The 25,041-nt window shown below is 38.3% G+C and overlaps 1 protein-coding gene across 1 annotated transcript in view; it reads right to left on the bottom strand.

Moving 5' to 3' along the window:
* The window catches only part of SGPP1 (sphingosine-1-phosphate phosphatase 1), a 42,606-nt gene that overhangs the window by 4,497 nt on the left and 13,068 nt on the right, over window positions 1-25,041 (bottom strand). Inside the window, exon 2 of the mRNA XM_040226281.1 lies at window positions 5,638-5,727. Within this exon, the coding sequence (XP_040082215.1) occupies window positions 5,638-5,727 (90 nt within the window). The remainder of the gene's footprint in view (window positions 1-5,637; window positions 5,728-25,041) is intronic.

Raw genomic sequence — 25,041 nt, 5'->3', positions numbered from 1 at the left:
AGGACTGACATATATACATTTAGTTCAGTCGCTCAGTCGTGTCTGACTCTTTGCGACCCCATGAATCGCAGCACGCCAGGCCTCCCTGTCCATCACCATCTCCCGGAGTTCACTCAGATTCATGTCCATCGAGTCAGTGATGCCATCCAGCCATCTCATCCTCTGTCGTCCCCTTCTCCTCCTGCCCCCAATCCCTCCCAGCATCAGGGTCTTTTCCAATGAGTCAACTCTTCACATGAGGTGGCCAAAGTACTGGAGGTTCAGCTTTAGCATCAGTCCTTCCAAAGAAATCCCAGGGTTGATCTCCTTCAGAATGGACTGGTTGGATCTCCTTGCAGTCCAAGGGACTCTCAAGAGTCTTCTCCAACACCACAGTTCAAAAGCATCGATTCTTCGGTGCTCAGCCTTCTTCACAGTCCAACTCTCACATCCATACATGACTACTGGAAAAACCATAGCCTCAACTAGATGGACCTTAGTCGGCAAAGTAATGTCTCTGCTTTTGAATATGCTATCTAGGTTGGTCATGACTTTTCTTCCAAGGAGTAAGCATCTTTTAATTTCATGGCTGCAGTCACCATCTGCAGTGATTTTGGAGCCCCCAAAAATAAAGTCTGACACTGTTTCCACTGTTTCCCCATCTATTTCCCATGAAGTGATGGGACCAGATGCCATGATCTTTGTTTTCTGAACGTTGAACTTTAAGCCAACTTTTTCACTCTCCTCTTTCACTTTTATCAACAGGCTTTTTAGTTCCTCTTTGCTTTCTGCCGTAAGGGTGGTGTCATCTGCATATCTGAGGTGATTGATATTTCTCCCGGCAATCTTGATTCCAGATTGTGCTTCCTCCAGCCCCGCATTTCTCATGATGTACTCTGCATATAAGTTAAATAAGCAGGGTGACAATATACAGCCTTGACGTACTCCTTTTCCTATTTGGAACCAGTCTGTTGTTCCATGTCCAGTTCTAACTGTTGCTTCCTGACCTGCATACAGATTTCTCAAGAGGCAGGTCAGGTCATGTGTCAAACAGATAGCTAGTGGGAAGCTGCTGTTGAGCACAGGGAGCTCAGCTCAGTGCTGTGATGACTTAGAGCAGTGGGATTCTGGGTGGGGTGGGAAGGAGGCTCAAGAGGGAGAGGATATATGTATACTTACAGCTGATTTACTTTGCTGTACAGCAGAAACTAACACAACATTGTAAAACAATTACACCCCAATTAAAAATATAAATAAAAACTGTTTATCACATATCTCCAAACAAAATATTACCAAGTGTTGCTTCTTTCTGAGCTTTATAAAAATGTTAGGCAATATGTAGTCTCCTCTGATTTGCTCTTCACACTTAACATTAAACTCTTAAGATTCATTCATCATATGTGGTTTATAGGTCATTCACTTTCCCAAGTATGTAATATTTTGTGTGATTATATAACTTATTTATCTATTTTTCCCACTGACAGTCACTCAGGTTGTTTTCAGGTTTTGGATTAGTTCATTGGTTACGGCTGAGCTTGAATGCTTTCTTCATTGGTATATACTTTTAAACCAACCAGGAACTTAAACAACGCTACTATATTCTTTCTTTTGATGTTCCCTGTATGGGTCTACAAAACTTTTCCCAGGACATGTGCCTAGGAATGGAAAGGCAGAATCAAAGTATATGTGCATGTTCAATTTTATAAGCCAATAAAATAATCTCCAAAATGTTTACAGAAATTCAGGTCCCATCAGTTGCTGGTATTTCTTGATGTTTAATCTGCATTTCCGTGATTATTAAGCATTATTTCATAAGTCCATGGGCTATTCCTTTTATATGCAAGATATATTTGTCTCTTAGGGCAACTGTTACTTTGGATTTTCTTTTTCTTGTTGATTAACATGATATCTTTAGATATATATGATAGCAATTATATTTTTAGAAGTATATTTCAGGATGACATAAAACATCCAATCTTGTCCTCTACTGTTTTTGTATAGCTCTATAAATATTAAATTTAATTAATGTAAGACTCTATACAAATCTGCCTCCTTTTCTAATTGTCATTAATTATTTATGATATCACCCTGGATAAAAAGGGCATATTTAATTTCCATGCTACAGAACCAAAAAGAAGAATGACTGAATTCAGGACATAAACACGGTGGCTGTCACTGTGATACCAATTTAATGTACAACATTAAACTGTGTAACTAAGTGATTTTAAGCGTTACAGCACAAAATATGCAATAAAGAAAAGTTGATGTTAAAGGTAACAAAGAACTCAAAGTAGCAAATTTTCCAAAAAGAAAGCAAGTAACTTTAGATACTTTAATTATAGATAACAAATCTGCTGTAAAAGTTAATAATTAAACATATGAATGGAATATTCACAGTTATCAAATTTATGGTAGAGGATATCAAATACCATAAATTTAATAAAGATTTATCACATATCAAATCTGGAATTGCCTTCTTTTCATTTCTCCCAATTAGTATATAGAACTAGAGAGGCTAGTGATTGGCTGAGACTAGAATTCAAGACTTCTGTCCGCTCCTAGTGTTGTTTTTATTTCAGGTGTCCTTATTCTAATTCAACATGTCAGTGATGCCAACAGGTTTTCTAACAACAAAATATATTACTGGAATGAATCATTCTTCATTATAAACAACTAATAAGGGTGTATTTTGAAATTTTTATCTTTAAAATTCAAATTTAATACATGTTCAGTATAGAAAATCTAGAAAATATGGATAAAAATAACAAGTAATTATTACTCAGAAAGAACTACTATTAAAACTCTTAGTGTTTACTGTTCTGGATCTTTCTCTATAACATGTTTTCAGGACTTTTGCTGTTATTTGATTAGTTTGATTCTTATAAAAATGTGTTTTGGAGGTACATGCTACTTGAGGATCTCATAATACTTTTCTAAAAAAACTTTCCACATATAGACAAACTTTTAGTACAATTTTAGGTAAATGTAATTATAAAATATTCACAATTTTACTAATGTAGAAGTAAACTAGTAATCTGACAAGTACTTAGTCTGGTAATTTTTAAATGGCTTGTGTTTTAAGACATTTTCAGAGCTAGGTCTGACAGAAAATAAAGGGAAAATGAGGAAGTAGCTCTACTTTTCTAGAGATTAAGGAGATGTATTTAGGAAAGTGTGTGCATGCTCAGTTGCTCAGTCATGTCCAACTCTTTCGACCCCATGGACTATTGCCTGCCAGGCTCCTCTGTCCATGGATATTTTCCAGGCAAGAATACTGGAGTAGATTGCCATTTCCTTCTCCAGGGGATCTTCCCAACCCTGGGACTAAACCCGTGTCTCTGCATTGGCAGGAGGATTCTTTACTACTGCATCATCTGGGAAGCTATTCAGTAAAGTAGGCATTAAAAATAAATTAAGTGTTGCTCTTTGTGTTGTAATAATAAAAACAAAGCATACGGGAAATACTGAATAAAGTGTTCCTTATAAATTATTTAGACTACATTACTAGAACTTTCTTCTTAATGTTAATAAACGCTGTAACACAGGAACATAATTTACAATGCTTGCAAGTCATCTGTGATTTTACTTTTGAAAAAGAGAAACAACTTGTAATAATACACATAATAAAATTGAGTAGCTTCAGAATAAAACTGATAAAGATATTCTATGGGACAGGGTGCTTTTGATTAACTAAATGATGCTGGCTGGGGAGTTCCCTGGTGATCCAGTGATAAGGACTCCATGCTTTCACTGCCCAGGCCCAGGTTCAATCCCTGGTCTGGGAACTAAGATCCTGCAAGTCATGCATTATGGCCAAAAGAACAAGAAAAAAAAAAAGACTAGGTTATCAGACTTAGAATTTAATAATACATCAGTATTGTTTTTACTTCAGTTGATTCAAGAACAGATGTTATCCAGTATCAAAAACATAAACTGAACTCAGCTGGATAATCAATCCACTATATATTTCCTTTGGGCAATAGCGTGTTTGAGATGATATAGTCAATATAGTAAGATTCTAATTCCTCTTTTATGATGATAATGAATCTAGGGATAATATTATCATTCTTAGTTCATAATCTTTTGGTAGTTTTTCAGGTGCAATATTGTTAATTGGGAGTAGAAGAGAATAACTAATGAGGCACAGAGATGGAAAACATTTTCTTGTGACTAATATTAGATTTGATATAAAAAGGTGATAATTGATCTGTTATAAAATTATTACAGACTAGTCAGAAAGATAAAATTATGTCAATTCATAATTTGCATTAATATAAATAATTATAAAAAATAAAACACAAATAGTTTGCTTCCTAACATAGCATTTGGGACTTTGGTAAATTTACTAGTGAAGGGGCAGCTGCTGGAGGTAAGTAATCTGAGAAGGAAACAGAAATCCAGTTATTTTTCAGCTATGAAATGAGATATTTTTGAGTAGAAAATTCTAAAAGTGTTCATTTGTTAAGGACAAGAAAAATTTGATATAACCCTTTATAAATTTTTGGATTCCGTGAATTCGTCCCTCTCTCTCCATCTTTGTTCTGATTCTTTATCTATAATACATAATACCTTCACAGAGTGTTCTAAGAGACACCACACTATATGTGAAGGTAGAGTTATTTTTCTCATATTGCTTGTTGTCTAGTGGGGATGACAGATAAATAAAAAAACAACTGCAATTCAGCATAAGTGCTATGCCAGAATTATGCTCAAGATGTTCTGGGAGAAAGGCCACCTAACCAGTCTTGAGAAAGGAAAGATGGAGAAGGTAACAAGGCTTTAGGGGATAATATTTTCTGGTGAGTCATGAACAATGGATTTGATAGTTAGGCAAAGAAAGTGAAAACAGCATTCCATGTGGAGGTTACAGCATTCCTAACAATGTGAAGATAAGAAACACCCTTCACAGTTGAGCAAACATAGGTCATTCAATATAGCATCATACTTGTGTTTTGAACAGTAAACTACAATAGGAGGCTAAACACTGAATGGAGCTGTGTCACACCTGAAGTGGAGCTACTAACTAAGAAGCTGCTGCAGTACCCTAGTTAGAGATGGTGCGGGCCAGAATTAGCGAATGTCAATCAGATGAACAAGAAGGGAAGTGAGTAGGTATAGCTGAAAGATAGAGGGTTCCTGTGCCGCTGCTTTTGAACCTAAATTGCATTCTCAAAATAAAATATCCCTGATGTAAGCCCTAAAATACTGTTGGGAAAGAAGAAAACTAGAGTTTAATATTCAAAAACAAGTGGCACCAGGACAGTCTTTGTTCATCTAATTTCTATTCACTGGGTTTTCACTTACAAGTAATGCTCCTTGGTGTCTGTATTTACACTGTCAGTTTTGACTCAGCAGTAGGAAAAGCATAGAAGAAAATGAATAGGAAGAGAAAAGTGAACCTAGAAGGAGGGAGAAATGTTATCCTAAATAATACTTGGTTCTTGTGATTTCTGGGAACTGTTTCTATGAAATATATATATTATAACTACTTTAAAACTTTGCAAAACATCCTGTTGCTATTTTTGCAAGAAAAAAAGATTTACAATAACTATATTTTCTCACTTAAGCTTCCAGTAAGTTTAAAAATGATTAAAAATTATAAAATTGCATGTTGATTTTAGAAAAAACAAAGCAATATGAACACAACGTTTTCCTTACCAGAATGGAGTGCATTCCCATGTAAATTCTACTTATGCAAACTAGAGAACACCAGCAGGGAATAAGAATCAGTCCATATGTGAGAGGATACTGAAGGGAAAAAAAAAAAAAAGTAAAATTAGTTAGATAAATCAGGTAAAATATAAACAAGCAGATAAAAACTCAAGGAGAACAAGAAGTATGTGTGTTTACTTTCTGTTATATTTCCAGCACCTAAGCCTAAACATGGCACATAGCGGACATTCAAGAAATACTTTTGCATGAATGAACAAATAAATCTAATGTTTCTACAACCTTCATTGTGGGAACTGGCTCATTTTTGCTTCTACAGTAAAGACTCAATCACTGGCCTGCTACAGAAGAAAAACAAATAAAATACATACTTTTACTATAATTACAAAATGAAAGTGCCTCTGGAAAAGTACCTGACCCTGGCCCAGCTTAGTGTCATTGCTTCCCTGGGGAGGAGGCATTATTTCCCTCTCACTTCCATCAGTGACTGCTATTTGCCATTTCCCCATCTTCCTTCAATATTCAACATCATGTAATTTGTTGTCCATTAATAATTTCAAATAGCAACTATATTGTGAAAATGTTTGGTGGGATATTGGAAGCAGGAAGCCATAAAGAGGGAAAAAACTTAAAATGCAGATGACTTTTACTATCAGTTGGGCTTCCCTGAGAGCTCAGTTGGTAAAGAATTTGCCTGCAATGCAGGAGACCCCGGTTCAATTCCTGGGTCGGGAAGATCCGCTGGAGAAGGGATAGGCTACCCACTCCACTATTCTTGGGCTTCCCTTGTGGCTCAGTTAGTTGGTAAGAATCTGGCTACAATGCGGGAGACCTGGGTTTGATCCCTGGGTTGGGAAGATCCCCTGGAGAAGGGGAAGGGGGGTCTTTCCCACTCCAGTCTTCTGGCCTGGAGAATTCTAGGGACTGTATAGTCCATGGGGTCACAAAGAGGTGGACAGGACTGAGCGACTTTGACTTTCACTGCAGTATCAATGGCACACCTCTAGTACTAACTAGAGGTGACTTTGAAGCTCCTAATACTAGAGGGAAGAAGGAAATGACTGATGGTTGGGTGTGTCTTAAGTTTGTAAATGAAGAAGAGGGGGCACATTTGAGACAGTTTGTGCCTGATTACTTCAAATTTCCCAATGAAATGGAAGCCAAGATGGTCCAATTCATTAAGTATTGAAAGTGGTTCAATAAAAAGTGAGGTTAAAAGAAAGGAATTAAGTAATGCTGCAAGAGTGGTCAAGATTTAGTACATAGTTGTTTGGATTTGATTTCTCTAGGGGCTTCCCAGGTGGTGCTAGTGATAAAGAACTCGCCTGCCAGTACCGGAGACTTAAGAGATGCAGGTTCGATCCCTGGATCGGGAAGATCCCCTGGAGGAGGGCATGGCAACCCACTTCCAGTATTCTTGCCTGGAGAATCCCATGGATAGAGGAGCATGACAGGCTACAGTCCATAAGGTCACAAAGAGTCGGACACAACTGAAGCAACTTAGCTCACTCATACTGCATTTACTATGGCCCAAATATTTTTTCTTGAATGTCTAAATACCTTGATTTTGACAGCATCACACTCTCGTTCCCCTTTCACCATCTATTTTTTTCTGTGTTTTCCACACAAGAAAACATTCCTCATTGTTCCTTAAACATTAGTGTAACTAAGGGTTCTGGCCTTAGTAGTTATTGGCAGTTTCACCTTTTCTTCTACTACTCAGCATGCTGCAGACCTATGCATGTCCTTGGATTAAGAACCATTTAGCCAGCCTCTGCACATATCTCCAACTTGAGATCCTTACAGAGTTAAACCCATTACACCTCAAACCCTACTCATCACCCTACCAACTAGTCTTGTTCCTCCTCTCATTTTCCCCATTTCATTTGGAAGCATCCTAATCTAAATGGGAAGTGTGAATTATCCTTGATTTCTTCCCCATCCCTCATATTCAACCAACAATGAAGTCTTACTGAGTTTACTTTCTGAATATTTCTTGGTTCTGTCATCTCTTCATCCTACTTATACTGTCCTTTTCAGATCCTCATAGATCCTTTTCTAGGTTCCAGGTATTCCTTCAGATGTTTTCTGATATGCATGAGGAACCTGGTTAATGACGCAGTCAGACAAGTAATCCTGTAAGGAGGGTAAGTGCCATGATGGAGGGAGTCTAAGGCATGGACCTTTAAAGTCTCCCAAACTGAGTATGATTCAAAAGATGAGTAGGATTTAATCTTTACAGAAAAAAAAGAGCACAGGGTAAAAATGATAGAGGACATTACCAACAGTAGGAGCAAATGAAGAAAGCTTTATGTCCAAGAAGTTGTAAGTAGTGAGGTTTTCTAGGAGAATAAGCTTAAATTCTTACTGAGGAAATGCAACTTAATAATAAATATAAAATATGCAAATTATATGATATGTAAATATATAAACAATACTTTATATAGAATATACAAATTATATAATAAAAAGTAATAAGTACTATGGAGAAATAAAAAGGGAACAGGTGCTAAAACAGTCCCCTGGAGTAGGAAATGGCAACTCACTCCAGTATTCTTGCCTGGAAAATTCCATGGACAGAGGAGCCTGGTGGACACTAGTCCACAGGGTCACAGAGTCAGATACAATTGAGCAACTGAGTATGCACGCACACACGCGCGCACGCACACACACACATACAGAGCTGAAACAGTAATGTTCATCAAATATTTCTTGTGCTTTTCTTGCAGTTAGACTGGGGCCATGTGCCTGGTTTTGACCAATGAACTGGGAAAAAGGTGACGTGTGCCACTTTTAATCATCCTATGAATGCTCTCTTTCCTACAGGTGTGATACTGGAGGCTGTATGCTGAGGTGTATCACCAGATGGGCAAACTTCCCTCACCCCGGGTCTCTGAGGTTCTAAGTGGATCAGAGTTGTTTGCTGACCCATAATGGATGTGAAACAAGATGAGAAAGAAGCTTTTGTTGTTAAGCTGTTTTCAGGGTTAAATCATTAGTGCAGCATAACCAACCACACTTATAATTAAAACAGTAATAGGATAAGGATAAGTAATAGTATGGGAGTGTATGGGGGGCAGGTTAAAGTTTTAGAAGATAGTCATTGTAGGCTTTATATTGACAAACTAAGATTTGAGGCAAGACTGGATGGAAGTGAACTGATCAACCAGATATCTGAGGAAAGAATATACATGAGGAAGTGGAAGCAGGAAGAACAAAGTCTCTAATGAGGAAACATGACAAGCAAGGGGGCTTGTGTGGCCGGAACAGGTAGGAGGAGAGGTGAGAGAGGTCCTGGCAACCAGGGCAAGAAGAGCCTGAGAGGCCTGTGTAAGAAACGTGACCTTGGGGAGCCACGCTGCAGGGTCCTGAGCAGAGCAGTGTCCTGAGACTGGACAATAAGGGAGCAAGGGTGGAAGCAGGAAGGCAGGTTAGGAAGCTGTTGCTATATTCTGGGTAAGAGATCATGACAGTGGCTTCCGTCTCTGTAGCAGGTACTCAGGTCTTGGTTTTTTTTTTTCTTCACTAGCCAGAGAGGGTCAAAGAAGTAAAAACTACCACCACAACCACCATACAAGTCTCCTATGATTCTTTCTTCTTTCTCTTTTTTTACTTAGATCCCATAAGGAATTTAAAAATGTACAAAGTTATTAATGGGAATTCTCTGTACATAACAGATAGAAGAAACATTAATTTATTGATTCTCAAAAGCTAGGACTGAAAGTAGGGGATAAGGAGCATTACTGAACAGGAACAATGAAACTGAATTTAACTTAACTCAATCCACATTTGAAGGAAATCAGCCCTGAATATTCATTGGAAGGACTGATACTGAAGCTGAGACTCCACTACTTTGGCCACCTAATGTGAAGAACTGACTCACTTGAAAAGACTCTGATGCTGGTAACGATTGAAGGCAGGAGGAGAAGGGGACAACAAAGGATAAGATGGTTGGATGGTATTACCGACTCAATGGACACGAATTTGAGTAAGCTCTGGGAGTTGGTGATGGACAGGGAAGCCTGGCATACTGCAGTCCATGGGGTCGCAAAGAGTTGGACACAACTGAGTGACTAAACTGAACTGAGTACACATTTATTTAGGTTTACTATCTCAATGGAGTGAGGAATGCAATCAAGCTAGATGCCGAGGCATTGCTCCCATTCTAGTGTACCTTTAGGATAAGACAAAAACTTGGGAAAAGAACAAGTCACTTTTATTTTCATTGATTGGTTGATTTTTTTTTAGCCATTAGTCTCCATCTTCAGAATATTTTCCCTAGATTTCTTTTGTGGAAAGAAACATTTGGGGGAAGACCTGATCCAGTTTTGATTACATGACTTTCACATTTATTCCCCAGAGAATAACAGAATTCAGTATAATTATAGTATCAAAGCAAAGAAGTATCTTATCAAGTAATCTTTTAACCAGATAAAAAAAATACCACAGGTCATAATGACAATAAAAACTAAACTAGATAAACTAGGTAAAACTAATACTCCTAAAGAGGGACTGTGTGGGGGAGGAAGATGATGCATAATAACCAATTCATCTGGCAGATTTAATATTTAAGAATATCCAAATTAAAACTACCTTTTAATTTTATATTGAACTGTCTCTTTTATATTGAAAAGGAAAGATATAAGCATCTGAATGCAGAGTTCCAAAGAATAGCAAGAAGAAATAAGAAAGCCTTCTTCAGCGATCAATGCAAAGAAATAGAGGAAAAGAACAGAATGGGAAAGACTAGAGATCTCTTCAAGAAAATTAGGGATACCAAGGGAACATTTCATGCAAAGATGGGCTCGATAAAAGACAGAAATGGTATGGACCAAACAGAAGCAGAAGATATTAAGAAGAGGTGGCAAGAATACATAGAAGAACTGTACAAAAAAAATCTTCACGACCCGGATAATCACAATGGTGTGATCATTCATCTAGAGCCAGACATCTTGGAATGTGAAGTCAAGTGGGCCCTAGAAAGCATCGCTATGAACAAAGCTAGTGGAGGTGATGGAATTCCAGTTGAGCTGTTTCAAATCCTGAAAGATGATGCTGTGAAAGTGCTGCACTCAATATGCCAGCAAATTTGGAAAACTCAGCAGTGGCCACAGGACGGGAAAAGGTCAGTTTTCATTCCAATCCCAAAGAAAGGCAATGCCAAAGAATGCTCAAACTACCACACAATTGCACGCATCTCACATGCTAGTAAAGTAATGCTCAAAATTCTCCAAGCCAGGCTTCAGCAATACGTGAACCGTGAACTCCCTGATGTTCAAGCTGGTTTTAGAAAAGGCAGAGGAACCAGAGATCAAATTGCCAACATCCACTGGATCATGGAAAAAGCAAGGGAGTTCCAGAAAAACATCTATTTCTGCTTTATTGACTATGCCAAAGCCTTTGATTGTGTGGATCACAATAAACTGTGGAAAATTCTTCAAGAGATGGGAATACCAGACCACCTAACCTGCCTCTTGAGAAATCTGTATGCAGGTCAGGAAGCAACAGTTAGAACTTGACATGGAACAACAGACTGGTTCCAAATAGGAAAAGGAGTACGTCAAAGCTGTATATTGTCACCCTGCTTATTGAACTTCTATGCAGAGTACATCATGAGAAACGCTGGACTGGAAGAAACACAAGCTGGAATCAAGATTGCCGGGAGAAATATCACCTCAGATATGCAGATGACACCACCCTTATGGCAGAAAGTGAAGGGGAACTACAGAGCCTCTTGATGAAAGTGAAAGAGGAGAGTGAAAAAGTTGGCTTAAAGCTCAACATTCAGAAAACGAAGATCATGGCATCTGGTCCCATCACTTCATGGGAAATAGATGGGGAAATAGTGGAAACAGTGCCAGACTTTATTTTGGGGGGCTCTAAAATCACTGCAGATGGTGACTGCAGCCATGAAATTAAAAGACGCTTACTCCTTGGAAGGAAAGTTATGACCAATCTAGATAGCATATTCAGAAGCAGAGACATTACTTTGCCAACAAAGGTCCGTCTAGTCAAGGCTATGGTTTTTCCTGTGGTCATGTATGGATATGAGAGTTGGACTGTGAAGAAAGCTGAGTGCCGAAGAATTGATGCTTCTGAACTGTGGTGTTGGAGAAGACTCTTGAGAGTCCCTTGGACTGCAAGGAGATCCAACCAGTTCATTCTAAAGGAGATCAGTCCTCGGTGCTCATTGGAAGGACTAATGCTAAAGCTGAACCTCCAGTACTTTGGCCACCTCATGCAAAGAGTTGACTCATTGGAAAAGACTCTGATGCTGGGAGGGATTGGGGGCAGGAGGAGAAGGGGACGACGGAGGATGAGATGGCTGGATGGCATCACCGACTTGACAGACATGAGTCTGAGTGAACTCAGGGAGTTGGTGATGGACAGGGAGGCCTGGCGTGCTGCGATTCGTGGGGTCGCAAAGAGTCGGACACGACTGAGCAACTGAACTGAACTGAATATTTTAGGACTACTGTCCTCAATTAGATATAACTGGAAAGAAAACAGATTCATGTGGAATTATTCTTTCCTAAAAAATGACAAAATTTATTAGAAATATATAAAATATACATAGACTACTCCTTTTCAGGCATCTTTGTTAGTTCCCCTCTTAATTCACAATTCAGTATCAGTGAGCCCAATTCCCAATCTATGCTCACTCCCTTATTGATTTCATCCAGTCCCAAGGATTTATATACAAGCTACACGTTCATGACTGAAATTTCCATCTCTAGCTGGAACATTTCTACTCAACTTCAGACTTCTGTATCCAACTGCTTATGTGATCAGTGTCTAAAAGGCATCTCCAATGTAAAAGGACTAAATGTGATATCCCCAATTCCATCTCCACCTCTGACCAGCTTAAATTCCTATGGTTATCTCCTTCCCACTAAAAGACTTCCCCACAGTTTCATTCCTCAGGCCAAATACCTTGTTAATCTTGGCTTCCCCATTCATATCCATCATCAGTTCAGTTCAGTTCAGTCGCTCAGTCGTGTCCGACTCTGTGACCCCCATAATTGCAGCACACCAGGCCTCCCTGTCCATCACCAACTCCTGGAGTTCACTAAGTGTCAGTTATACCTTCAAAAATATATCTAGTTATTAATTATAGTTCCCATGGTAACCACAAAGTATCAAAAAATATACACATAAGAAAAGGGAATAAAAATGGTACAGTGTAAAAGAAACTCAAATGCAAAAGAAAACAGCAATGTAGGAAATTATAAGCAAAAAGAGGCAAAAGACATAAAAACAAATAGCAAAATACCAAAAGTTACTCCTTACAGGTAATTCCTTTGGATAGAAATAGTATAAACTCTCCAATGAAAGGCAGAGATTGGTAGGATAGATAAGGAAACATTGCTCCAACTCTATGTGGCCTAAGAGACTCACTTTGGATCCGAAGACACAAATAGGTTGAAAGTGAACAAATGGAAAAACATTTCACACAAACAGTATCCAAAAGGGAGAGCTGAGTGTCTCTACTAAGTCAAAAATTGTTACCAAAGACAAAGGACAATATGCACTGATAAAAGGATCAACTCATTAAGAAGATATAACAATTATAAACATATTTGCACCAAAGTCCCAAAACAACTGAAGCAAACACTGACATAATTGGAGAACTAGTTCTACAAGCCAGTCTCATCAGCACTGTAAACCTGCTTTTCCACATAGCCTTTTTCCTAACGCTTGGCAGATAATCTAAAGAACATCCCACAGCCTCTTGATCTTGACTCAGGATTATTGAAAGTTTACATTTTTAATGTTGTGTAGTGTTTTGAAAAGTGCAGGCCAGTCAGCACTATAAGAGAAGAATATTTTCCTTGCTCTGTGTAACATGGTTTCACTGGCTTTCAGTCTCACATCAGTGCTGTCTACTATGGTTTCTTTTTTCTTTTAACTGGTTATCAGCTCATGAATCCACAAACTCAGCCACTTTCCCATGTTTTCCATAACTTCATCAGACACTACAAATACTACTTTTGCATTTCCAGAGTGGCCTTACACACACATGGGTAAATTTCCTCTTTTCTTTTCTGGAAGTACTGTATTATTGATACATTAACATTGAACTCATGGCCAAAAGAACTGTAACTGATGCCTGAATGAATCTTATCTCACACATGTATATTTTCTTTGTAAAGTAGATCACAGCCTTCTTGTGTTTAGGGACACTAAACAGCACTTTATACCAGAATACCAGATCACCTTACCTGCCCTCCTGAGAAATCTGTATGCAGGTCAAGAAGTAATAGTTACAACTAGACATGAAATGACAGACTGGTTATAAATTGGGAAAGGAGTATGTCAAGGCTGTATATTGTCACCCTGCTATTTAACTTATATCCAGAGGACATCATGTGAAACGCCAGGCTGGATGAAGCACAAGCTGGAATCAAGATTGCCAGGAGAAAAATCAATAACCTCAGATACACAGACGACACTAGCCTTATGGCAGAAAGTGAAGAGGAGCTAAAGAGCCTCTCGATGAAACTGAGAGAGGAGAGTGGAAAAGGGGGCTTAAAACTCAACATTGAAAAAATGAAGATCATGGCATCTGGTCCCATCACTTCATGGCAAATAGATGCGGAAACAATGGAAACAGTGACAGACTTTATTTTCTTGGGCTGCAAAATCATTGCAGATGGTGACTGTAGCCATGAAATTAAAAGACACTTGCTCCTTGGAAAAAAAGCTATGACCAACCTAGACAGCATATTAAAAAGCAGAGACGTTACTTTGCCGACAAAGTTTCATCTAGTGAAAGCCATGGTTTTTCCAGCAGTCATGTATGGATGTGAGAGTTGGACTGTGAAGAAGGCTGAGTGCCAAGAATTGATGCTTTTGAACTGTGGTGTTGGAGAAGACTCTTGAGAGTCCCTTGGACTGTAAGGAGATCAAACTGGGCAATCCTAAAGGAAATCAGTCCTGAATATTCATTGGAAGGACTGATGCTGAAGCTGAAACTTCATTACTTTGGCCACGTGAGGGGAAGAATTGACTCACTGGAAAAGACCCTGATGCTGGGAAAGATTGAAGGCAGGAGGAGATGAGGACGACAGAGGATGAGATAGTTGGATGGCCTCACCGACTCAATGGACATGGGTTTGAGTAAGATTTGGGAGTTTGTGATGGGACAGGAAAGCCTGGCATGCTGCAGTCCATGGGGTCGCAAAGAGCTGGACATGACTGAGCAACTGAACTGAAACAGCACTGTAGTTTGGGGACCATTCCCTGGTGGCTCAACTGGTAAAGAATCTGCCTGCAGTGCAGGAGACCTGGGTTCGATCCCTGGGATGGGAAGATCCCCTGGAGAAGGGAACAGCTATCCACTCCAGTATTCTAGCCTGGAGAATTCCATGCACAGGCTACAGTCCATGGAATGGCAAAGAGTGGGACAAGACTGAGTGACTTTCACTTGACTTTAAACAGTAAAACCATCAACAAAAAGCACAAAAACTTGAAAAACACTGCATGAACAGAGCAAAAAGGACTGTCTACAGTAAATAATAGCTGAAACAAGAAAGCAGATTGTTGCCTTGTTCATCCTTGCCTGGGAAGATGTATGCCAGCTGACTCAAATTTTTCACATTCTGCACATGTCTTAATATACTGATTCTTGGGAAACAAATTTTACTGCCTGGGCTAAGTTTACAAACAATCCATGAATAATGAAGATCAACTATATGAAGAAATTAAATTACTCTTAACTAACCACAGGCCAAATAAGAAATCACAGGGAAATTATAAAATAGGGACAAACAGAAACTAAACACAGATAATACAAATCATGTAATACAATGAAAGCAGCACTCAAGGGGAAATGTACAGCAGTGGAGTCCTGCATTAAAACAAAAGAAACCATTCACAACTCTACAGTGAGCACTAGAAAAAGAAGAGCTAACTAAATGCAAAGTGAGCAATAGAGGGAAGTAATAAAATGGTAAGAGTAGAAAAATACAAAATACAAGGTAGTAAAACAAGAGAATCAACAAAACTGAAAGTTGTTTCTTTAAAAAGAACAAGACTGACAAAACTACAGCCTGGTGGACAAAAAAAAAAAAAAAGATGCAAATAACTAAAACCAGAAATCAAAGTGGAAACATTACTACTGATCTTACAGGAATAGAAAGGATTATAAGAGAAAACTATGAACAGTTAATATGCTAACAAATTAAGATAACCTAGATGAAATTCACAAATTCCTAGAGAAACACAAATTACCAAAACTGACTCAAGAAGAAATATAATCTAAACAAGCAAAGAAATTGAAAAAAACCTCCAAAGAAAAACCTAAATCCAAACAGTTTCACTGGTGAATTCCACCAAACATTTATTTAAAAAAGATTCAGTGTCAATATTTCTCAAGTTCTTCAAAAAAACAGAAGCACAGAGAATACTTCCTCACATGCTATGAGGCTTTTATTACTTTGATACCAAAACCAGAAAACGAGAGCACAAGAAAACTACAGACCACTAGCCCTTGTGAATACTAAAGCAAAAATCTTCTAAAAGTATTAGCAAACAAAATCTAACAGCACATTAAAAGTATTACACACCATGATCAAATGGTTATTTATCTCAGAAATACAGAGTCGTTCAACAAAAAAATCAGGGTCATACACATTAACATAAGGAAGTAAAAACAAAGCAAAACAAACACATGATCATCTCAACGGATACAGAAAAAGCATTTGACAAAATTCAACACTCCCTCACAATGAAAGATCTCAAAAACTAGGAACAGAAGGGAATTTCCTTAACATGATATAGGGCACTTATGAAATATCCACAGATACTATTACATTCAATGGCTGAAAGGTCCCACCCAGCTTGCCTGCCAAGATTAAGAACAAGACAAGGATGTCTACCTCTCACCATTGCTATCTAACATTGTATTGTAGGTTCTAACCAGAGCAGTTAGGCAAGGAAAAGAAATTTTAAAATATCTAAATTAGGAAGAAGTAAAACTATCTCTACAATTTGGGAGACCCAGGTTCGATTCCTGGGTCAGGAAGATCCTCTGGAGAAGGAAATGGCATCCCACTCCAGTACTCTTGCCTGGAAAATCCAATCGCTGGAGGAACGTGGTATGCTACAGTCCATGGGGTCGCAAAGAGTCAGACACGACTGATCAACTTCACTTCACTTCAAAACTATTCACAAAGACGGGACCTTAAAAACAAAAAATCCCAAAGAATCCACAAAAACTACTGGAGTTGAGAAATGAATTCAGCAAAGTTTCCAGGTACAACAAGATCAATGCACAAAAAAGAGTTTTATTTCTACCCATCAGCAATAAGCAGTCTGGAAAGGAAAGTAAGAAAACAATTCAACTTATAATAGCACCCAAAAGAATAAAATACCTAACAAGACTTTACTGAAAGAAATGAACAACCCTTATCTTTGACACAGGCTATATTTATGCATTAAGATATATTCTGTATACATTCTATATATACACATATACTACAAATACTTATATGTAAAATAATAGTATTTATTTTCACTATTGTCTAGTGTCTACATATGATAAGGCAGTTAATAAATACTTGGTGAATGAAGTAAACATAAGCCTTTAGCCACTATCAGTATCTCATTCAAACCTGGGGTCAAAAGCCATGGTATCACTCAGTTCTGTCCCCAAACCTGGGCTGTTGCAAACTTTATTTCTAGTAAGAGCATCTCTGGAATTCACCATGATAAACCAAAATCTGAAAATCCTGTTGAGTAAACTCAGGTTTACTGGTTCCAAATAGGAAAAGGAGTATGTCAAGGTTATATATTGTCTCCCTGCTTACCTAACTAATATGCAGAGTATATCATATGAACTAGCAGGCTGGATGAAGCACAAGCTGGAATCAAGACTGCTGGGAGAAATATCAATAACCTCAGATACGCAGATGACACCAGCCTTATGGCAGAAAGCAAAGAAGAACTAAAGAGCCTCCTGATGAAACTGAAAGAGGAGAGAAAAAGCTGGCTTAAAACTCAACATTCAGAAAACAAAGATCATGGCATCTGGTCCCATCAATCATGGCAAACAGATGGGGAAACAGTGACAGACTTTATTTTCTTGGGCTCCAAAATCACTGCAGATAGTGACTGCAGCCATGAAATTAAAAGACGCTTCTTACTTGGAAGAAAAGCTATGACCAACCTAGACAGCATATTAAAAAGCAGAGACATTACTTTGCCAACAAAGGTCCATCTAGTCAAAGCTATGGTTTTTCCAGTAGTCATGTATGGATGCCCCACTCCAGTACTCTTGCCTGGAAAATCCCATGGACGGAGGAGCCTGGGGCTGCAATCCATGGGGTCGCTAAGAGTCGGACATGACTGAGCAACTTCACTTTCACTTTTCACTTTCATGCATTGGAGAAGGAAAGGGCAACCCACTCCAGTGTTCTTGCCTGAAGAATCCCAGGGACGAGGGAGCCTGGTGGGCTGCCATCTATGGGGTCACACAGAGCTGGACATGACTGAAATGACTTAGCAGCAGCAGCATGTATGGATGTGAGAGTTGGACTATAAAGAAAGCTGAGCGCTGAAGAACTGATGCTCTTGAATTGTGGTGTTGGAGAAGACTCTTGAGAGTCCCCCGGACTGCAAGGAGATCAAACCAGTCCATCTGAAAGGAAATCAGTCCTGAATATTCATTGGAAGGACTGATGCTGAAAATGAAGCTCCAACAGTTTGGCCACCTGATGTGAAGAACTGACTCATTGGAAAAGACCCTGATGCTGGGAAAGATTGAAGGCAGGAGGAAAAGAGGATGACAGAGAATGAGATGGTTGGATAGCATCACCAACTTGATGGACATGAGTTTCAGCAAGTTTTGGGTGTTGATGACGGACAGGGAAGCCTGGCCTGCTGCAGTCCATGGGCTCACAAAGACACATGACTCAGCAATTGAACTAACGAAACTCAGGAAAAGGAATTTCCAAAACTTTAGAACAAACATTATTAGGTAAGGATTCTGAAGCTTAAGCTTTTAAAAGTAATATATACTTTTTAATACAAAGCAATTCAATTTTCATAGAAATATAAAAACCTCTTTATTCAATAGCACATTATAAACTATATTTTCTATACTAGAAAGAAAAACAATTAATCAAAAAAAGTAATTAAATTAGCATGTTTTCCTTCATGGTACTTTCCACTGGTAGACTAATGAAGGTAATCTTCCCTGGTAACTCAGCAGGTAAAGAATACTGTCTGCAATGCAGGAGATCCTGGTTCCATCCCTGGGTCAGAAGTTCCCCTGGAGAAGGGATAAGCTACCCATTCCAGTGTTCTTGGGCTTCCCTTGTGGCTCAGCTGGTAAAGAATCCACCTGCAGTGTGGGAGACCTGGGTTAGACCCCTGGGTTGGGAAGATCCCCTGGATGAGGGCATGGCAACCGACTCGAGTATTCTTGCCCAGAGAATCCCACGGACAGAGGAGCCCGTGGCCTTCAGTCCTTAAGGTTACAAACAGTCAGACATGACTGAAGCAACTTAGTATAGCATAACATAGCATACACAGGCTATAATCCAGGAGATACTGGAACATATCCGGGGACGTAAAACAAGGTGCAAAAATTTCATGGTCTAAAGGTACAAAATCATAGTCTGTTCTCTGATCACTGTGGAAATACGTTACAAATCAGTATTATAAGATACTTGAAAAAAACCCATGAATTTTCAAGTGCAATGTGACATTTACCAAGAGAGATCTTTGATGTAGACATTAAAAGCCTCAATAAAGTTAAAAGACTGAAAAAACTCAGAGGGTGACTGCAGAGAAGAAAGTATTTAAATAATAAATTAGTATAAAAAAGAGAAATTATCAAAGATACTTTAAAAACTCCATGTATTTGGAAATTAAATGTCTTTTAAATGATGAATGTATCTAATAAGCTATAACAAGGAAAATTAGAAAATAAACAGAATAAAAATGAAAGAGAATTTATCAGAATTTCTTACATGGAGCTCAATGCAACTAAATATAATGTGAAATCCAGCTTACAGTCTATGGGAACTTGAATAGAATTTGTATTCTGCTGTCATGTGAGAACTGTATAAATCCTAGTTATGCTGAATTGGATCATAGGGCTTTTCAGGTCTACTATATCCTTCTACTTTTCTGTCTATTCATTCTACTAAGTTTTGAGAGTTTGATATTGAAACTCCAACTAAAAATCTTAATTTATCTACTTAAAACTTGTAATACATAGTGGAGGTATATTTTCCAAGTCTCTTGTAAATGTGTCATCATACTGCAACAAATTTAAAAAATTAAAAAAGAAAAAAAACAAGGGCTACGTATCACAAGCAGACCACAGCTTTGCAGATAATTAAGACGAAATACAAACTACTAATTCTCTCTGCAGAAACCAGAGTAGAAACAAAATAATTTAGTAAACCAGCCTTGTAGGCAGTTTCCAATTCATTCATTCATTCTGATTTTAACCTACCAAATAAGTTTTCATCTAATATAGCCATTTGCTTACAAGGTGCCAGAAAATTTCTCCAATGCCTAAATTTCTCCTAATGTTACAGATTCTGTGGAGATTTTTTTTTTAATTCCTAATTCAAATCTTTACAGTTGGAAATAAATCTAGTCTGGGATGACAACAGCACTTGGGAGAATAAATGGAGTAGCGGAATTTAACTACGTGAACCAAGAACTTCCAGATGTACAGCTGGATTTAGAAAAGGCAGAGGAACCACAGACCGAATTGCTAACATCCATTGGATCACAGAAAAAAATGAAAGAATTCCAGAAAAGCATCTACTTCTGCTTCATTGACTATGCTAAAGCCTTTTACTATGTGGATCACAACAAACTGGAAAATTCAAGAGATGGGAATACCAGACCACCTTTCCTGCCTCCCAAGAAACCTGTATGCAGGTCAAGAAGCAACGGTTAGAACTGGACATGGAACAATGGACTGGTTCAAAATTAGGAAAGGAGTATGTCAAGGCTGTTTACTGTCACTGTGCTTATTTAACTTCTATGCAGAGTACATCATGTGAAATGCCAGGCTGGATGAAACACAAGCTGGAATCAAGATTGCTAGGAGAAATATCAATAACCTCAGATATGAATGATGACACCACCCTAATGGCAGAAAGCAAAGAGGAACTAAAGAGCCTCTTGATGAAGGTGAAAGAGGAGAGAGAAAAAGCTGGCTTAAAACTCAACATTCAAAAAATGAAGATTATGGCATCTGGTCCCATCACTTCATGGCAAATAGATGGGAAAACAATGGAAACAGTGACAGATTTTATTTTCTTGGCTCCAGAATCACTCTAGACGGTGACTACAGCCATGAAAATAAAAGAAACAAAACCCCGTCTAGTGAAAGCTATGGTTTTTCCAGTAGTCATGTATGGATGTGAGAGTTGGACCATAAAGAAAGCTAAGTGCTGAAGAATTGATGCTTTTGAACTGTGGTGTTCGAGAAAACTCTTGAGAGTCTCTTGGACTGTAAGGAGATCAAACCAGTCAGTCCTAAAGGAAATCAATCCTGAATATTCATTGGAAGGACTGATGATGAAGCTGAAGCTCCAACACTTTGGCCAACCGATGGGAAGAGCCAACTCACTGGAAAAGTCCCTGATGCTAGGAAAGATTGAAGGCAGGAAGAGAAGGGGACGGGAGAAGGGGATGACAGAGGACGAGATGGTTGGATGGCATCAATGACTCAACTGACATGAGTTTGAGCAAGCTCCAGGAGACAGTGAAGTAGAGGGAAGCCTGGCATGTTGCAGTCCATTGGGTCACAGTCAGACACGACTGAGCGACTAAACAACAACAATAGCAATTTTCAAAATGCAAAAGGCATTGCAATAGAAAACTCAAACTGGATTTTTTTATACCCTAAATTTTTTATACCCTAATTTATACCCTAAATTCCATTCTAGGCATATATTAAAAGAAATGCATGTGGGTTTGTTCTTTACTGAGATAGTAATAAATAATTTAACATACAATTAACTCTATACCAGGCACTATTGTAAGAGCTTTACAAATATTGCTTCCCTGGTGGCTCAGATGGTAAAGTGTCTGCCTGCAATGCGGGAGACACGGGTTCAATCCCTGGGTCAGGAAGATCCCCTGGAGAAGGAAATGGCAACCCATTCCGGTACTCTTGCCTGGAGAATTCTATGGACGGGAGGAACTGGTAGGCTACACAGTCCATGGGATTGCAGAGTCGGACACCACTGAGCAACTTCACTTTCTTTACAAATATTAGTTCATTTAATCATCAGAACAACCCTAAGGGGTAGGTGTACTAATTTAAATGAAATGCCTCACAGAGAGGCCCCAAATCAAATAGGTATTAAGTTACAGATATGAGATTCAAACATTGGAAATCTGATTCCCAAGTCTGAACTCTTAACCACTATACTAGGCTGTATAAAGTGTGTTATTTTTTAATGTATCCAGCAATTCTTTTATTTTATTTATTTCTTGGCTGCTCAGCATGTGGGATCTTAGCTTCCCAAGAGGGATTGAACCATGGTACCCAGCAGTGGAAGTGTGGAGTCCTAACTATTGGAACTCCAGAGAATTCCCAAAAGTGTATTGTTTAATTCCTTGTATCACTAGGATCAAAAACATCATGGATATATTTTACTTGGTTTTTCTTAGAATGGAAAAAAATTAAATATCACTTAATTACAGGTAGAAAGGATATCTTATACCGATTTCATTCCCCTCTCTTTACAAAATAAGAAACAGACCCAGGGATGCTACATAACATTTAAGTACTACACTCTAGCAGCCTATTCTGATGCCTCTTCCAAGTTACCATCCATATTACTTTATACTTTTATCACTACACAAATAGGTTATAATTTCAAGTTTGATAAAGGTTCCTAGTTTCCGTTTTCTTCTTAGAGAATGTTGAGCTTTATCTGGTAAATTTAAGTATTTCCTCTAAAAAGAATGTTAGTTCAGTAACTCAGTTGTGTCCAACTCTCTGCAACCCCATGGACTGCAGCACCCCAGGCTTCCCTGACCATCACCAATGCCAGAGCTTGTTCAAACTCATGTCCATCAAGTCGGTGATGCCATCCAACCATCTCATCCTCTGTTGTCCCCTTCTTCTCCTGCCTTCAATCTTTCCCAGCATCAGGGTCTTTTCCAATGAGTCGATCTTCACAGCAGAGAGTGTGGGTTTGATCCCTGATCAGGGAACTAAGATCCCTTGCAAGCTGCACAGACAAGAAAACCCAAAACAACAACAAAATGTGAAAGAAAAATGTACAAATCCTTCAAATTTTCAAATTAATAAAAATTTACTAAACTCAAAACAGATTACATGATCTCCTAGCTGTTTCTCATTTCATACCACTATCTAATCTTTTCATTGTAAACCCTATCATGGAACACTTATCTATACATTTCCTTCAGTTATTCTACTAAATGGTTTTACCCTTATTGATATGCTTTCCTTAAATATTTATCACACATAATCAGAATTATTTTTTATATTAAGGTATTTCCATTCCTACTCACTGAAGTTGGTAAGTCAATATAATTATTTATTAATACAATTAAAAAGCAGTTATGAAAACTGTCTTTAGTAGAATTCAAAAATTTTTAAAGTAACTTAAATGTAGGACAAAAGCAAGCAACAAAAAATTTATACATTTTCAATTTAAGGAATGGAGAGTATGTATGTAAACAACAGAGGACAAGAATAAAACATTAATGATATATATGATATTGTTCTCATACACTGTAGTGGAGTAAAAATTGAGACAACCTTTCTGGAAAACATTCTGTCAATACATAAAAGAGCTCTAAATATTCATATACATTGAATCAGTAACCTCTCTCCTATAACTTTTCACTAAAAAAACAGAAATGAGGGCAAGGATTATATATAAGTATGTTTACCATAAATTTACATGTAACATATAACAATGAATAAATCAGTATTTACTGACCATAGTGTTTAAAAATATCAGTTTTGGGGAATTCCCTGGTTTTCCAGTGGTTAGAACTCAGTGCATTCACTGCCAAGAGCCCAATTCAATCCCTGGTCAGGGAACTAAGATCCCACAAGCTCCACAGCACTGCCAAATAAAATTACACAGACCTGGATCTAATGACTTACTACATACATTTATTGGGACTCTAAAAATGAAAATAACAGATATATCTAATTATCTTGAAGGGGAAAAAATAGATACATTAGAAAGATTTAGAACACTAGGGCAGAATGAGGCTAAGTTTCAAGAAGAAACTGGAATTATAAACTGGACAGTCACAGGGCCATCTCTTCTCTTTACATATCCACTTCATTCTTCTTTTCCTGCAGACCAGTTTCTCTCTTCTTCAGTCCACAGGGCAGCTGAAGGTTTCTGAATTTACTACTTCTTCTCTCAGGAAACCTGCCCAAATAGTACTCTTCTCAATCCTGATGGGCAACATCATGTAGAGAAAATATGTGAGCTCTATAGGCAAGGGAGCCTTTAGAGGGCTGGGAGCTAGACAGATCCCATGAAAGGTGTTTACTTCTTCAGGTGTGGGACCATGGGGTAAGTTTCATAGTCTCTTTGTAATGCAGTTTCCTCATTTGTAAGTAATATCAATGGGAAAGGAAACCCTATAATAAAAAAGTAGTTGCAGGAATATGAAAATATTTCATTCATTAATAACATTTTCTAGGAACTTTTACTGATTGAAAGTTTATGACAAAATGTATGTCAGAACGCTTTAGAGAAAAAGAACCAACAGGATGTGTATGTACACACACAGTGAGATTTACTATTGTCAAGAATCTGCTTTACTATTGGATTTATTTTAAGGATTACAGAGGCTGGCAAATCCAAAACCTGCAGGGCAGGCAAGCAGTGTGGAAACCTAGGGAACTTGATTAGCTCAAATCCAAAGGCAGTCTGCTGACAGAATCCCCTCTTCCTTGGGGGATGTTGTGTTCTTCAGTTGCTGTCATTTCCAGTTCTTCGCAACCTCATGAACTGCAGTACCTAGGCTCCTCTGTTCCCGACTAACTCACGAAGTTCGCTCAAAGTCATGTCAATATATTGAGTCAGTGATGCTATCTAACCATCTCATCCTCTGCCACCCCCTTCTCCTTCTGCCTTCAATGTTTCCCAGCTTAGGGTCTCTTCCAACAAGTTAGCTCTTCGGATCAGGTGGCCAAAGTATTGGTACTTCAGCTTCAGCATTAGTCCTTCCAATGAATATTCAGGGTTGATTTCCTTCATGACTGACTGTTTTGATCTCCTTGCAATCCAAGGCATAAGCATCTTCTTCAGCACCACGATTGGAAGGGATCAGTTCTTTGGTACAAGGAGAAACAGTGACAGACTTTCTTTTCTTGGGCTCCAAAATCACTGCAGATGGTGACTGAAGCCATGA

Source organism: Oryx dammah, unplaced genomic scaffold (genome assembly GCF_014754425.2).
Source record: "Oryx dammah isolate SB20612 unplaced genomic scaffold, SCBI_Odam_1.1 HiC_scaffold_26, whole genome shotgun sequence".
In the NCBI taxonomy this organism is placed as follows: domain Eukaryota; kingdom Metazoa; phylum Chordata; class Mammalia; order Artiodactyla; family Bovidae; genus Oryx; species Oryx dammah.
Note: the sequence above shows the minus strand (reverse complement) of the source record. Positions and strands in the feature narration are given on the sequence as shown.